Raw genomic sequence first — 17468 nt, forward strand, 5'->3', positions numbered from 1 at the left:
GTTTTGGGTATTTGGCACATTTATTTTTAAGTAGGTGTGTCAACTCTGTTTGGACTGCAGTTCCACCTGTTACGTTCTTTTTATGAGTACTAAAATGCATTTGCTCCTTACAATTGTTGCATTATTAACACCTTGACTAGGCTGTTCCTTGCACTGCTATCTGTTATCATTCACGTAATTATTCCCATGCCTTGCTGCATTTTCTTGCAGTGCAGTGTAATCTGATTGTAAGTTGCCTACAATTTGAAGCTTTGGGCAGCAGCATTGTGTACTATGAAAATAAGCACATTACAATTGATTTATTTTGACATTCTCATGGGGGTTTTTGAATGAGGTACGAACACGTACACGGTACTTACTGGAAAATAGATGTTTCAAGAATTTCTGTACTTGAGTAATACACTTCAAAATGGAGTTTCTGAACTATGCTTTGCACGAATAACATTACGAACATGGAATAGAAATGTCTATTGTTGGTTGGTACCCAACTGTGCACATGCGATCGTTATTTCAGTGTATCCACATGTGAACTTACAAACTGTTCAACATATTTGTTCGTCACATTAATTATTATTGTTAACAGTCTGCCACCAAGAACAAATGTGAAAATATCAAGAGCACCCTTGAAGCTGTGTAAAACTCTAAATGCACTTTGTAGAGTCTTCTGAATGTTGCAAACTGCGGGCCCGATCGCCATTCATCGAGCAGGCAGCCCAAACACAGTTCGTTGAGCAAGGTTGAGGGGAGATATATTTTTTGTGGCGAGTGACTATAAATGTAAAGATATTCTTTATAACCATGGACACCTTACCTAATTAAGATTAAAAAAGACTCTGGTTTCAAAGATGAAATACTACGTTTGTCTCTGCTGTTGAAGAATTAAGTTGCTTAGCTGTTCTGATGCACTAAGTATTTGATGTACGTATTTTTTTTATAATACATGGCAAAAAGTTAATGTCTCCTGTTCTTATTCAAAATCTCTCCCTCCCTATACAAATATTTATGTGAAAAATAATTATTTAAAGTGGTTTGTGTAGAAGATCGCCCATCTGGCTCTCTTTTGTTGTAATGGCAGACAGGATGCCATTACGTAATATTTAATTAAATATTGGGCTTCACTCTCAAGTTAACATTATAAATACTTTGAATATTGATAATAATTTCCAGGCATTAACATTAGCAAAGTTCATTTTATCAGAATTTTAATAGAATTGTATGGACAGATTTAACTGCAATATAGGTGACAAGACTTAGGTTTGCTTCACGATATCTCTGAGTTTGTAATTGAATTCATTTCTGTCAAGGAAATGTTTTAACTTAAAATGAACCCAGTGAGATATCAATGAAATAATTTATCGTGAGTACAAATCCTTACACTACGGTAGGTGGTTATATAGTCTCTCAAACCATTACAAGCAAAACTGTACCCATTTTTACTAATATTTGTGCCTGCACAGCAACTTTGATAACTGTCAGTATTTACAAGCATGCAAAATATACGCGACGCTAACAGTGTATTAAATATCTTTTGCCTTTTTTTCCCAACAATCCCGGCCACATCTTATATTAAAAATCAAAACACTTTAATACCAAAGAAGATACGAGAGATGATATGCAACCAGTAAGCAGAGATTCCAGCATGGTGCAAACTGAAATAAAATGAATATCTTACTTAATAATGGTAGTGACCAGATGTGGTTCATCAAGCTTTACACAACAATTTCCAAGGCTTTATTATTTTCTTGGACAAACAATGTCAATGGAATTGCCAGAAGCCTGCTTTTGCACTTTATTATGGCGTTTAATTAGTATGAACTGTACAACACTAAAAAATGTTTTAAAAAAGAGGACACTTCTACAATTAAAAACTTTGGAGCACATAGTGCTCACATTAATCCCAAGTTTGAATTCAGCAGATAGCAGGCAACAGGAAAAATCATACTTTTAGTTTCAAAATTCCTCACACAAAATGAAAGTTTCCTCAGTTAACGACAAATAGAAGTGAGAAAATAGATCATACCATGATTAAATATGAGGTGTAGTATGAGTGACAGCAAAATTTAGCTACTACACTCTCAATGGCAAATACTTTCTTCTCTGCACACATGACTAAAACAAGGCAGAGGAGGAGAGGACACTAAATAACATATAAGGTATATCTGATTGATTGAATTTGCCGTGACCAGAAAATCTGGAGAAGACTAAATCAAATACACTTACAAACTTGGTGTAATTAACATCCAGAGGAAAAAAAATACTTTTAAGACAGGATGGAAAAAATATCTTTTGTAATACACTTCTACACAAAAGTTATAACATTTGAATAGTTTTTAACATCAGGAACTTTGAATGTTGGACAAATCTGTATATGTTATGAAAGTTCAGACTGAGAACAGTATGACCGAAGTAAAAAAAGAGGGACCAATATATTTAAACTGACAATATGAGAGACAGGAGAGGCACACCTGCTAATGACAATTTGAGACAGGAGTGATTATTGCCCCCATGCCCTCTCTACCTATGAAAACAAGAGGACATAGGATCTCTTATATTCCGAAAGCATGAGATTAAATGAGCAATATTTTCTATTTGCATACAAGTGCATAACCCCTTATGTGACTGCCATTTTCTAAGGAATCTGTAACTGAAAGCCCTTCCATCTCTCACAGAGTCAACTAGAAAGTAAAATGTAAAAAATTATTACTAAAACAAGTATAAAACTGTTTATGTATCAAAGCTATTTCTTAAGTGGCACAAATGAGAACACATTAATTTGACTGTGGAAGTATTATGAATGTAACATGAGTTTATTCTACATGAAAATATGAAATGCATTGTTTGTGAAAGAACACATCTAGTATAATGTAATGAAGGTTATTATTGCTTTTGAATGTTGTGTGACCATTAGTAGTGACAATAAATGTGCCTCTTTACCAATACAATACAAATCAAATGCCACTATCTGAGGAAACTTTTCAAACTATCCAAATATTTCACAAATTTCAGTAAAAAATAAATAATAATTCTCATGTAAACCAGGAGAATGGTCCTTCTGCACATATAGAATATTTAACATTTGTACAAAAATCAAATTCTTTTCGATAAAATCATAAAATCATTATACCTTTAAACAAAAGCTTAATCCACATTTATACAAAACAAATTATATATCTTTATTACAAAAGATATCTTATAAAAACAACTTCTTTTCAGACTCAGGATAATCTGAAGCTGGTAAGTTACTATCTGAAGCCAAACAGCACACTCCAAATACTTTTTAAGGAGGCATAAATCTTAAGCACATTGTTTTCACCCAGTTTTTAAATATCACTGGAACAGCACAGGTAGTGGTGTTTTGCAAATGAATTCACAGCAGTAACTGGCATTGTAATGTGTTAAAACACTAGTTTTCATCATATAGTGGTGTAGCATCACCACTCAAAGAACTTTCAATCATAGAATGTGGGCTAGTGTTAGTGCGGGGTGTAGATCGAAGGCTGTCACGTCCTGATCCTGATGTACTTCTTGGTGATTTCATATTGTTTACTGACAACCCATAAGCTAAACGGCTATTGTTCGATCTGACACTTATGTTAAAGCTGCTACTGCCACTACTGTTGCTTCTTGGTGTAGCTCGGCCAGCCTCATCAAACTGAGGAGTTGTCTTCCTTATATCATCAAATCGTGGTGTTGAACCTCCACTGTAATTAAAAGAGATACTCATATGAAAACTTCAGTACTAGAGCAATTTATTTTTACAGCACACAGTATCATTAAGAAAACTAAGTTATCAATAGGGCATAAACTAACAAAACATAAATCCTTATGTGGACTTTATCTACATTTACACGACTACTTGCAATTCACACTTTGTGCTTGACACAGGGTTCATTGTATCACACTCAGAATATTTCTTGACTGGGTCACTCAGGAGAGGTCAGTAACTTTGAAAATGGACTACTAACTGGATGTCACCTGAGTAACCTTGGAAAAACAAACACCTACATCTTTCTGTGTTAGCTACCTTACTTTGTAACAATCATCATTTCTCGCTATTTATAGTGGAAGTCAACCCAAAATATTTTCACATTCAGAGGAGAAAACTGGTGATTGAATCCCACTGCAACAAAAATACACTATTTTCAGATTATCACCACAACTAATGTATCATATCTGTAACATTCTCTCCTCCAATTTGTGATAATATGGATTATAAACACATGAATAATTACATTATTGCCAACAGTAGTAATCTACAAAACTACTCTCTCCTCTCACCATTAAATTTAATAACTGTTGGATGGTGAGAACGAGTAATCCATTAAATAATGGGACAACATTTTTAAAAGGGTTTGTCATGATATTACAGCAACAGTGGAATAACCACCAATGATATCTAGGAAAGTATAAAACAGTCAGTAAAAAACTATAACTAAAGGGCTTCAAGTACTAGGTAATACTTTTGCAAGGATTTAACATATCAGAGAAAGTATTTTAGCTGAGATGGGAATCATTTCAGAATACAGTTTTATGAAATTGAAGCTAATAAATGGTGGTAATTCTTTGTTTTGAAGAGGTTTTAGACCACTAGATTTCATGCAAGGCAGACCCACCATTATAAAAGGAGATGGTGAGTATTACGTTGTCAGCACAGAAGCAGTAACAACAGCACAATGGGTCACTCAGGAGAGCTCAGTAACTTTGAATATGGACTACTAATTGGCTGTCACCTGAGTAACAAATCCACCAGGTATATTTCTACCCTTCTAAAGTTGTCCAAGTTGATAGTTGGTGATGTGACTGAGAAGCAGAACAAGCAGTCTTCATGTAGTGATGGACAGGGACTGTCAAATATTTCAGATGATGCTTGTAAAAAATAACATGAAATTAGTAGAAGGAATAATTATAGTGCCCCCAGTAGATCAGTTAGCAAGATGTGTGTAGGGGCTTAAAAGGAACAGGGTACAATGGTCGAGCAGCCCCTGAAAAGCCACATGTTTCTGGAGTCAATGTTATGAGACACATGAGGTGGTGTGAATAATGATGTCACTGGATGGTGGATGACTGCAAACAAGTGACTTGGGAGTGATGAATCACACTACAGACTGTGGAAATTTGGTGGAAGGGTTTGGGTTTGAGAGATGAACAGTTCCGAGATGATAACTGATTATATCAGCATGATACTGCACCCTGTCATAAAGCAACACTTGTGAGCAAAGGTCCAGGGGCAATAACATTCATGAAATGCACTGTCCTGCTCAGAACCCCAACCTAAACCCCATAGAACACCTCTGAGATGAGTTAATATGTTGAGTTTTCACCAGACTCCAGAGTCCAAACACCATTACCTTATTTGGTTTTGTCTCTTAGGGAAGAACGGACTGCCATTTATCTACAGACATTAATGTCCTCTAATAGATCTATGGAAATCTATAACATACAACCTCAAAAAATAAAGTTACGTAATTAATTTTTGTTTGTTTGTTTTCAGGAGCTTGACTGTCATATAACAGTGCCATAGCATGTTGCTAGAGGAGTGAAAACAAAATGTTGCACACCATAAATAGAGTATTGTGTGGTAACTATTTTCTGTATTTGAAGGGGTGTAATGCTGCAACAATCCATGCAAGTAGAGGTCCCCAGTGGTGGGATCAACTTTCTGATACTCCCATTCATCCTGGTAGGCCCTTATTTGCAAGCTACTAACAATATTTTCTTTTTTGAATTTTGTGTGGTACCCAACAGCATTAGAATAGTAGTAACATATCGATACACCCATGGTATACGGGTATCGTCATCGAGTAAACAAAATGTTCATGGGCCTGGGTTCTAAACCCACCATTACTTAAATTTTGATTAATAATTAGCATTGGTGGCCAAGGACTTCCAGCATGAGAAGTCACCCTCACTCAGCAAATGGCCTTGTCAAAGAGTGCGGAGGAGCAGACAGAGGTTCAAGGCACACTCTTGTCCTCGGGATGGGAAACTGCCCCTAAATGCAGAAATATCAGCAATGCTCAATGGCATGAGGATGCAGAAGGCAATGGAAACCACTGCATTAAAGACAAATAATGCGTATCCACAGGACATAAGGCATGTAATTGAAAAAGTGTCATGATGATCTCTCCATTGGCAAAAGATTCTGGAATAGTCCCCCATTCGGATCTCTGGGGGAGGAGTGCCAAGGGGGAGGTAACCATGAGAAAAAGATTGAATAACCAACGAAAGGATAACGTTCTACAAGTCGGGGTGTGGAATGTCAGAAGCTTGAACATGGCAGGGAAGCTAGAAAATCTGAAAATGGAAATGATAAAACTCAATCTAGATATAGTAGAGGGTCAGTGAAGTGAAATGGAAAGAAGAGAAGAATTTCTGGTCAGATGAGTACAGGGTAATATCAACAGCAGCAGAGAATGGTATAACGGGAGTAGGATTCATTATGAATAGGAAGGTAGGGCAGAGAGAGTGTTACTGTGAACTTTTCAGTGACAGGATTGTTCTTATCAGAATTGACAGCAAACCAACATCGACAGTGAGGGTTTGGGTATGCACAAGGATGTTGCAAGCTGAAGATGATGAGACAGAGGAAGTATATGAGGATATTGAAAGGGTAATACAGGTGTAAAGGGAAATGAAAATTTAATAGTCATGGGGGACTGGAATGCAATTGTAGGGGAAGGCGTAGGAGAAGAGGTTACAGGAGAATATGGGCTTGGGACAAGGAATGAGAGAGGCTAACTAAGTTCTGTAATAAATTTAATCTAGTAATAGCAAATACTTTGCTCAAGACAATGACAACAGGACGAGGTATACTTGGAAAAGACCGGATGATGTGGGAAGATTTCAGTTAGGTTACATCTTGGTCACACAGAGATTCCGAAATTAGATACTGGATTGTAAGGCGTGCCCAGGAGCAGATTTAGACTCCAATCATAATGTAGTAGTGATCAAGAGTAGGCTGACGTTTAAGAGATTAGTCAGGAAGACTCAATAAGCAAAGAAGTGGGATGCGAAGTACTAAGAAATGATGAGATACGCTTGAAGTTCTCTAAGGCTATAGATACAGCAATAAGGAATAACTCAGTAAGCAATACAGCTGAAGAGGAATGGACATCTCTAAAAAGTGCAATCACAGAAATTGGAAAGAAGAACATAGGAAAAAAGCAGGTAACTGTGAAGAAACTATGGGTAACAGAAGAAACACTTCAGTTGATCGATAAAAGAAGGAAATACAAAAATTAAGGAATACAGAAATACAAGTTGCTCAGGAATGAAATAAATAGGAAGTGCAGGGAAGCTAAGATAAAAAGACTGCATGAAAAATGTGAATATACTGAAAAATAAATGACTGTGGGAAGGGCTGACTAAGCATATAGGAAAGTAAAAATAATCTTCGGTGAAATTAAAAGCAAGGGTGGTAACACTAAGAGTGCAACAGGTATTCCACTGTTAAAGGCAGAGGTGAGAGCGGATAGATGGAAAGAGTACATTGAAGGCCTCTGTGAGGGGGAAGATTTGTCCAATGTGAAAGAAGAAGAAACAGGAGTCGATTTAGAAGAAATAGGGGATCCAGTATTAGTCAGAATTTAAGAGAGCGTTCGAGGACTTATGATCAAATAAGGCAAAAGTGATAGATAACATTCCATCAGAATTTCTAAAATCATTGGGGGGGAGTGGAAACAAAACAACTATTTACATTAGTGTGTAGAATGTATGAGTCTGGACACATACCATCTGACTTTCGGGAAAAATATTACCCACACAATTCCCACGACTGCAAGAGTTGCAAAGTGCAAGAATTACCACACAATCAGCTTAACAGCTCACGCATCCAAATTGCTGACAAGAACAATACATAGAAGAATGGAAAAGAAAACCGAGGATGTGATAGATGATGATCACTTCAGCTTTAGTAAAGGTAAAGGCACTAAAGAGGCAATTCTGATGTTGCATTTGATTATGGCAGCAAGACTACAGAAAAATCAAGACACATTCAAGCATTTGTTGACCTGGAAAAGCATTTGACAATGTAAACTGGTGCAAGATTCTTGACATCCTGAGAAAAATTGGGGTAAGCTGGGAGAGACGGGTAATATACAATATCTACAAGAACCAATAGAATAATAAGAATGGACGACCAAGAACGAAGTGCTCCTATGAAACAGGGTGTAAGACAGGGATGTAGTCTTCCGCCCTTACTGTTCAATCTGTGCATCGAAGAAGGAAGACGGGGGGAAAAAAAAAAAATTTCAGGGTGAAATGATATCAATAATACCATTCACTGATGACATTGCTATCCTGAGTGAAAGTGAAGAAGAATTACATGATCTGCTGAATGGAATGAACAGTAGCAGAAATGATAACAGTGAGAAATTTAGCATCAGGATTGATGGTCATGAAGTAGATGAAGTTAAAGAATTCTGCTACCTAAGCAGCAAAATAATCAATGATGGATGGAGCAAAGAGGACATCAAAAGCAGACTAGCACTGTCAAAAAGGGCATGCCTGGGCAAGAGAAGTCTACTAATATCAAACATAGGCCTTAATTTGAGGAAGAAATTTCTGAGAATGTACGCTTGGAGCACAGCACTGTATGGTAGCGAAACATGGACTGTGGGAAAACTGAAACAGAAGTGAATGAAAGCATTTGAGATGTGGTGCTACAGATGAATGTTGAAAACTAGGTGGACTGATAAGGTAAGGAATGAGGAGGTTCTGTGCAGAATCAGAGAGGAAAGGAATATGTGGAAAACATTGACCAGAAGACACGATGGGATGATACGACATCTGTTAAGACATCAGGGAGTGACTTCCATGGTACTAGAGGGAGCTGTAGAAGGCAAAACCTGTAGAGGAAGACAGAAATTGGAATACATCCAGCAAATAATTGATGGCATAGGTTGCAAGTACTCCTTTGAAATGATGAGGTTGGCACAGTACAGGAAATTGTGGTGGGCTGCATCAAACCACTCAGAAGAATGATGACTCAAAAAAATCATATTGACTGGTTAAATGGTATGATGGAAAGGGAAGGCCTTGACATACAGAAGGTTATGGGCTTGAATCTCATCAGGCAATAAAAATCCTTTTTCTATTTTTAAATTTTTATTTAAATTACAGTGATGATCATTTTTATTTCTCTTGCTTTGTTACATTGTTTTAATCATTATATGAACTTCATTTGGTCTCATTTTTCTTCCTATCACTCTTTTTCCACTTGAAATCTTTGAGATTAATTTTATGCTATAATTTGATTTTTTTGTTTTATAATCATGTTTTTTATCCATGTTATTACATTCATTATTTGTGTTCCTCATTTTTCTTGAGTTTTGTTTTTCTTTTAATCCCTTCTTTCATTTTAGCCTACATCTACATTATTTTGCCCATAGTGTAATAGGCATTTAGGCTATGTTTTAAATGTTTGTATGATGATTACCATAAAAAATGCTTATCTTGTAACAAAAACACATATTCGACAATAGTTCGACATTTTCAAATATTTAAATATTGTAATAGATAAACATAATTAAATTACCATTCACAAAAATTCCAATTGGAAAAAAATGATATAAAGAAAAAGTGAGAACAAATGAAAAACATTCAAATGATGATTAGGATGTGACACAGGAATAGAAATAAAAAAAAGTTTTAACCAAGTAATTGAATAAAAATAATGATCAAAGTCGTTTCAATAATGATTTCAAAAAAATTTCAGGCATCTGATTATATTCTAACCCCTGACCTTCAGTATGCGATGTCCTTAGCCTACTAATTACACAACACAATCAGTCTAGAAAATGGTCTCTCTTTTAACGCTACTGAGCAACACGTAAAATTAAATTTTTTTTCCCCCTCTCCTCGTCTATTACTTGCAAATGAGGGTTCACTGAGGTGAATGGCTCCAGGATGTGATAGCTGGGATCTTAACCTACATCATCATACAGATGGTTTCATACCACCTGGCAAATCGAGGTAGCAGTGAAGTGTTGCAGCTGTGTCAAGCAACTTCCAGTTAACTTCTCTAGTCACCTAATCACCACGGATAAGTACTGCATGTTTCACTATGGCTCCAAGACAAAAGAGGTGGTGACTAAAAATATATAAAAAAAACTCTCATATGTCTTGGACACTATGTCAGGGAGCTGATTTATATCCAAGGATCAGTACAGAACATTGCACAAGTTGGTAAAGGGAAGAAGATAACAATTACAAGGTTTAGTTCTTTTCTCTGCTTTCCAGTCTTAGAATTCATTTAGTTTCTCTATGTCTTTTATCATAGCTTTTTAAGAAATTCTTTGGTGGTTCCTTAACCTTCTGTTGTTTGTACAAGCATATGAGGCAAACAACGATACATTTTTCAAGCATTGTAAAACACCTTGGCCCAAAGGCTGTATTAAACTCATCACATTAAGGGGTAAGAACAATGCGCGAATACTGCCACGGTGTAATTCTTCCTGATCAGGGTGTGAACCAGTGTTGTCAAATATTAAGATTGCTTTGGAAGGCAAGCACTTTTTCATTAGGTATATTTACGTCTCTGGAACAAAATCTTCAAAAAACCATTTCTTAAAAATAGTTTTATTCTACCAAGGGTCATTCCATGTCAAGTCACCCAGGCCTTGACACCAACCATGTCAGATTTTGATGAAACTTGGTACAATTACTTCTTTTATCATCCTGAAAGCACTTGTAAAATTTTTATGCTCTATCTCTTATAGTTTTTTTTTAATAAATTTTTAAAGTTTTTAGATTTGGCTTTGTTTCAGCAGTCGGAAATTGTAACTTAAACGTGTCCTCACAACTAAAAAAATTTGTATATTAAAGAATACCCAAGATATCAGTATGAAATTTCGGAATAAGTTTGTGTATTATATCTAAATGTTAAAAAAATTACCATAAAGATATATTAAATTCTTCCAAATGAAAAAAAATTTATAAGTTTTTTTATTTTATTTTTTTAGCTAACGGATGTTTAGTTTTACAAAAACTGCAATATCTAGAGTCTCAGACCTGATAGAAAGCTCAAATTTGTTTTAAAATACTCTTAATTGTATAGGCTATCAGATAAAAGAAAAATTATGTTGGCTTTTTAACCTGTTTAATAGTTATCTAATTTTTAAAATAATATTAATTATATTTTAAAAATAAAAAATGACAAGTGACTTAGACACCAAAAATAAGTTTTTGTCTTCTTGGAGTAACAATGTACACTTGGATTTTGTATTGTTACTCCTGTGTTTTGAAGTAAAAAATTATTACAGTGTTAAATAGTGCTTGGATAGTATTTTATTAAGTTTATTCGAACTCTCAGTAAGTACGGTTGCTTAGTTTACAGAGATTCTTTTCCAATATCCTATAAAAGTAACCAGAACAGTAATCAGACCAAAAGTGAAATCAGTATGTCAGATATTCAAACCTGTAGTGTAGGGTTATTTAAAAAATCTGACTGTTTCCAAACAACCTACACACCTTCAAAAAAGTTACAACCGGTATCAGAATTGAGTGAGGAAGAAAAAGATTTGATCCACTTGCGATCTGGAATTAATCTGTGTGAATTTAAGAATATATGTTCACACCACAGCTACTACTTTTCAAATGTTTTTGAAAAGTATCAAACAACATGTGTAGACCCACTAAAAAATCACAAAAAGCCCATCAAAAAGTCATTGAGAAGTGTAGGCTTGGTTCTTTCTAAACAATTACTGACAAAAAATATTAGCATAAAACCTGGACAAAAGCTTTGCTCAACATGCCGTAACTTTTGTGAGGAAAAATTAAGAGTTGAAGTCAATGAAAGTAAAACAGATGATGAAGTCATGGTTGAATTAGAATCACTGGAATCCAGAAATGAATCCCTCGTACAAACAAACTCAGCTCTTGATTATTTAGGTTTAACTCCGATAAAGCTTCATGGCTTGTCAGAACAAAGTAAAGGGTCTTATTTTAAAAGGAAGGTTAGCAGTATTGAAAAGACTGCAAAAAAGGCAGTTTCAAAAGCATTAAAATATGATGCACCAAGTTCTGATGATGACGAAGAAGATAAAAGTGTGGTTGAGAAAGCAAAGGATTTTGATGTAATGATTTCTCTTATGAAAGAGAAGATTTCATCTGTTGGGAGGTCTAGAAAAATCCAGATTCTGACCTTGGCTCCAGATTCTTGGACTCGAAATAAAGTGATGAAAGAATTTAATGTAAGTGAGTACATGGTGCGACAAGCTAGAAAGCTACAATCTGAAAAGGGTATTTTGGAAACTCCTGGTCCAAAAAAAGGTAAAACTCTTTCTGAAAATACAGTAAGACTTGTAACAGATTTTTATGAAAAGGATGAAAGTTCCAGAGTGCTACCTGGAACAAAAGACAAAGTAAGTGTTCAAAAAAATGTGTACATGCAAAAAAGACTCATTTTGTGTAACTTGAGAGAACTCTATTATTCTTTCAAATGGGAGAATCCCGAGGTAGAAGTAGGATTTTCAAAATTTTGTTTCTTGAGACCTAAATGGTGTATCCTTGCTGGTGCTGCAGGCACACACACTGTATGTGTATGCAGTATCCACCAGAATGTTAAACTATTACTGGATGCTGTGAAAATTGAAGAATCTTATAAAGACCTAATTAAGATGCTTGTGTGCAACACAGAAAACCAAAACTGCATGCTACATCATTGCAACAGCTGTCCTGCAAATACTGCACTAACAGAGTGCTTAACTGAAAAACTAAGTGAAGATTATGATTTAGAAGAAGAAATTGTAATCAGTCAGTGGGTTAACACAGACAGGGCAGAAATGATCAAACAGTCTATCAGTGTTGAAGACTACATTTCTTTATTGGTTAGGTCATTGGAAAAGCTCACCCCACACTCGTTTATAGCAAAATCCCAATCAGCAGCCTTTAAAAGATTGAAAGAAGACCCACCACCCAAAACAGCAATTATTGTGATGGATTTCAGTGAAAATTATTCCTTTGTTATACAAAATGAGATCCAAAGTTACCACTGGAATAGAGGTGGTTGTACTCTACACCCAGTTGGAGTTTTTCTAAGAAAGGAGGAAAACAATGTTTTTGTTTCCAACCACTGTTTTATTAGTGATGAGCAAGAACATGACACTGGTTTTGTTAACTTTGTACAAAAAGAAATTACAAAGTGGCTGTCATTACATCATACTGACATTGACTCAGTTCACTACTTTACAGATGGTTGTGCTGGGCAGTACAAAAATAGAAACAGTTTTAAAAATTTGACTGAACACTTGAGAGACTTTAATTTGGAGGCCCAACACTCTTTTTTTGCAACAAGTCATGGGAAGTCAATTTGTGATGGCCTAGGAGGAACTATTAAAAGAATTTTAAGGAAAGCCAGTCTACAGCTTTCAGACAAAGAACAAATAATGACAGCAATCGATGTGTATAAGTTTTGTGAAAAAAATATTGAAAACATTCATTTTCACTTTATTGAAAAAAAAAAGCTGAGTTGCTACGGTTAAAACTAGAAAAACGTTTTTCAGTAACCCGAACCATTCCTGGAACTAGAAGTTTTCATAACTTCAAACAACTTCCAACAAACAACCTTGAAATTAGAAGGACTACAGATAGTGTAAAACCCTCCTTAGTCTTTTCTTTCCATTCTTCTTGTGTTGAACCATCCATAAATTGCTATGTGGCTGCAAATTATGATGGTAACTGGTACTTTGGACTGGTAAAAACAATATTAAATGATGAAGAAGATGCAGAAATTCTATTTCTACATCCTTCAGGACCCGCTGCATCATTTTATTGGCCTGAAAGAGAAGATTCCTGCATAGTGCCTTTGGAGCACATAGTCTGTGTAGTAGACGCACCTCAATCAAGCGGCACTGGGAGAATGTATTACTTCAAAAAAGACTGTATCAAAAGAACTGAAAGCTCTTGGATGAAGTGGAAAAACAGTTTGAATCAGCATTAATGTTTATTAAAAAGACAAAATTACTCAAAAAATTCAATGTTTCAAGCAATCAGTTGGGTTATACATAAGTGTCGTAAGTAAACTATCTTTGTACATAATTCTAATGTAATCTACTATAATTAATAAACATGTTAAAAAGCCATCATTATTTTTGTTTTATCAAGTAGCCTATATGTTTAAGAGTAAAGTAAAACAAATTTGAGCATTCTATCAGGTCTGAGACTCGAGATATTGCAATTCTTATAAAACAAAACATCCGTTAAAAGAAAAAAAAAAGAAAAGAAATACACATATATATATTTTTCATAGAAAATATTAATATATTTTAATAGCATCATTTTTATCTTCAAATATGTATAATAAATAAACTTGCTGCAAAAATTCATGATGTTATCTAAAAGAGTTTTTAAGATAAGCAAATTTAAAGTTTTGAATACAAATTAAACTGACCATTTCCGAAGGTTCAGAAAACGCAAAACATAAAAACTTTAAAAATTTATAAAAAAAAAACTGTAAGAGATACAGCAAAAAAAAAAAATTGCAGGTGTTGTCAGGATGGTATTAGAACCATTTGAGCCAAATTTCATGAAAATCTAAGGAGGTGGGTGTAAAATTTATTTTTTATTGGGTGATTTGATATGGATTGACCCCCAAGCAGATTTTTGGGACAGAAGTAACAAACAGTGCAGAAACAGTGCTTTTTTTTTAGCACTAAGCTTAGCAGACTTCCCTATCACCAGCAGCTTCAGTTTATGGTCCAAGATTTTCTTCCTCTATAATTTTTCTTAATTTCTCACAAAATTGTGTAACAGTTTGAGAACCTGCAGAAAGTTTTTCATCACAAATTTCAAGCCACCTTACACCATTTCACTTCTTCTCCCATCCAGCCATTCTGAATTTACAGTAAAATTGTCTTCACCTTCCTTTAACTCATGTCTAAAAAGTACAGCTTTTTCTTGCACAATATGCTCTGAAACTGGACTTCATTATTGTTTTTGTTGAGTAAACAAAACTTCTCTCATCTTTTCTTATTCTGATTTCCTCTCGGACTTCCGTTCAAATGGTGAAATAGAACACTTGTTTAAAGAAAACTTCTCAATTTTGTCTCTGTTTCTATGCCAATCTGAAACTGTCACTTCACCAACTCCATACTCAGCAGCATGGTTTTTTCCTTTTTAAAAGGTTTCCCTTTTGTCTAGTCTTTTCAAAACCTCCCGTTTCTCATTCAATGGCACTAAGTTTCTCTAACTCCTACCACTCACTGTAATGTATGAATTTAAACATTAAGAAACACACAGTTTCATGTGTACAGTACACTGAACATGTGTACAATACTTTTAACATTACACAGGTGGGCTCACTACAGTACAGATGTTACTACTCTACCAACTGCAGTACAAACAACAATGGTATCCCACTGTTGTAAAATTAGTACTGTAATGTTACTTAGGCCTACTGTATTTCAATGACCACTGTTGCTGAGTAGCCGCAGCAGTAAGGGTAACAATAAGGATGGTATGCACTGTACAGCTGATTGTCAGGTGGTCCCAATTAGTAAAGGGTCAACAGAGAAAGAGCACGGGCACTCCCTGAAACCTAATGGTACTTTTCCATCTGTAATAAAAATACATTAGCAGTCTGAGGCCAAGGTTATTTTTGTGCATTATGAACAACAACCCCAAGTGGAACAGTTTTATCTGTATTGTACATGGAAAATTGAAAGGAAGTTCAAAATGTAACACATTCCATAGTGTGTAAAATGTACATGTGGACAACATATGAAAACGGGTTTTCTGTAACATTTTAATTGTCTTAAGACCAGCTTGAATTTTGAAATACCACATATCCAATTACCGGGGCTCTACTGTGTATATTACATGTAATTCATTGTCTACTGACCTTCCTTTTTCTTCATAATCTTCTCCTCTATCTTACTTCATAAAATGTAGGATTATAGAGTTTAATGGACTGTCAACAACAAGATCATTAGGGACAGAGCACAAGCTCAAATTGGGAAGGATGAGGCAAGACATTGGGTCATGTCTTTTTCAAAGGAACCACCCCCACACTTGCAAACCATTGAAATCTAATTCTGGATGGCTGGGTGGGGATTTCAACCACCATTCTTTGCATCGCAGGTCCAGTGTCATACCACTGCACCACTTTGACAGTGTTCATATAAGGATAAGAACTAATCTTTTTAATACAATGAGAGAGAAAAAGTTATAAAAAAGAAAAGAAAAAAAAAACACATGCTCTCTCATGTAGTCTTCAATACTATGAAAGCAGCATTACAGTTTTTCTTAGAAACTGCCCAAAGCAAATCAGACAAAGACTATATCAATGCTTGCTGACATCAACCTCTAGTATTATGTATTTTTCTCTGAAAGTATAGCAATTACACAGTCTCTATTCAAAATAAATCAAATACACATTTTTAAATGTAATTAATTTGTAAAGGTTTTCCCCTCACCTGGGTCAACTAGAACACGTATTTTGTACATCTCAGAAAGCAAAACAAAACAATAACTGAAGATAACTCTTCCTTATGAAAGTATTATTGAGATCAATAGTATAAGATTAGTTTTTTAATGTGAAAGGTTTTATTTTGTGTTAGTTAATGTTCTTAATGTTTATCTTATAATGACGCATAGGGCCCTTATTGTGGGGCAAGGGAGTGAGGGAGGTAATTCAACAGTCCTGAACTGTAGTAGGAAATGCTCTAATACTACAGCCACTTAGTTAAAATAATGCTTATTTTAGCAATATTTGTCTTTCAACAATATTTATATATTTTCCATTTAACATAAACACAAAAACTTAGCTGATGAAAAATCAAACACTGTTCACCTTAACAATGTATTATAAAAAATTCCAGAGACTCATCTATAAGGAAAGGAAAATTAGGGTTTCATTTCCCATAAACATTTAAATCATTAAAAATGGTGCACAATTTCAGGCTGGACCAGAAGATAAGAAGTATAGTCTTTTATATTAAAATAAAATAAATCCAGAACTATCCTGACATAATATAAGAAAATCATGGAAAACCAAAATGTGGATGGCTAGACAGGAATTTGAACGCTTCCAAATGCCTTAACTACTTTGTCATAATGGTGGATAGGCTCTTACACAACACTGAGAGAAGGACAACACACATTTCTAAGGAACTATTTGTAAGATTTTATTAGTGCAGATCTATTTTTGAACCTAAATTATGTCCTTATCAGAATAATCAGCTCATCTGGCATTTGAATACAGTATACTGCAGCCATGGAGTCACTGTCCTACAGATGACAATAACAATCATACCTCATGATAGAAATTTTCTGAACGGAAACATGAACAACACCAGATGCCTACGGACTCGAATGTATCTTACTTTGAAGACACCTACCATTAACTGAACTTATTTGGAATGCACACAAATATGCAGCATCAGTGTTGTTTCCTTTGTGTCAGGCTTCATACAAGACATTTTCTGGAGGAGCAGACGAACAGATCTGTAGTTACCTACTCTCTTCTTGCA

At 35.1% G+C, this 17468-nt stretch overlaps 1 protein-coding gene across 1 annotated transcript in view; it reads right to left on the bottom strand.

The window, feature by feature from the left end:
• Window positions 1–1185: 1185 nt before the first annotated feature.
• The window catches only part of LOC126191473 (transcription elongation factor SPT6), a 169841-nt gene continuing 153558 nt past the window's right edge, over window positions 1186–17468 (bottom strand). The window contains exon 30 of the mRNA XM_049932355.1: window positions 1186–3701. Within this exon, the coding sequence (XP_049788312.1) occupies window positions 3404–3701 (298 nt within the window). The 3' untranslated portion in view covers window positions 1186–3403. The remainder of the gene's footprint in view (window positions 3702–17468) is intronic.

This window comes from Schistocerca cancellata, chromosome 1 (genome assembly GCF_023864275.1).
Source record: "Schistocerca cancellata isolate TAMUIC-IGC-003103 chromosome 1, iqSchCanc2.1, whole genome shotgun sequence".
NCBI lineage: Eukaryota > Metazoa > Arthropoda > Insecta > Orthoptera > Acrididae > Schistocerca > Schistocerca cancellata.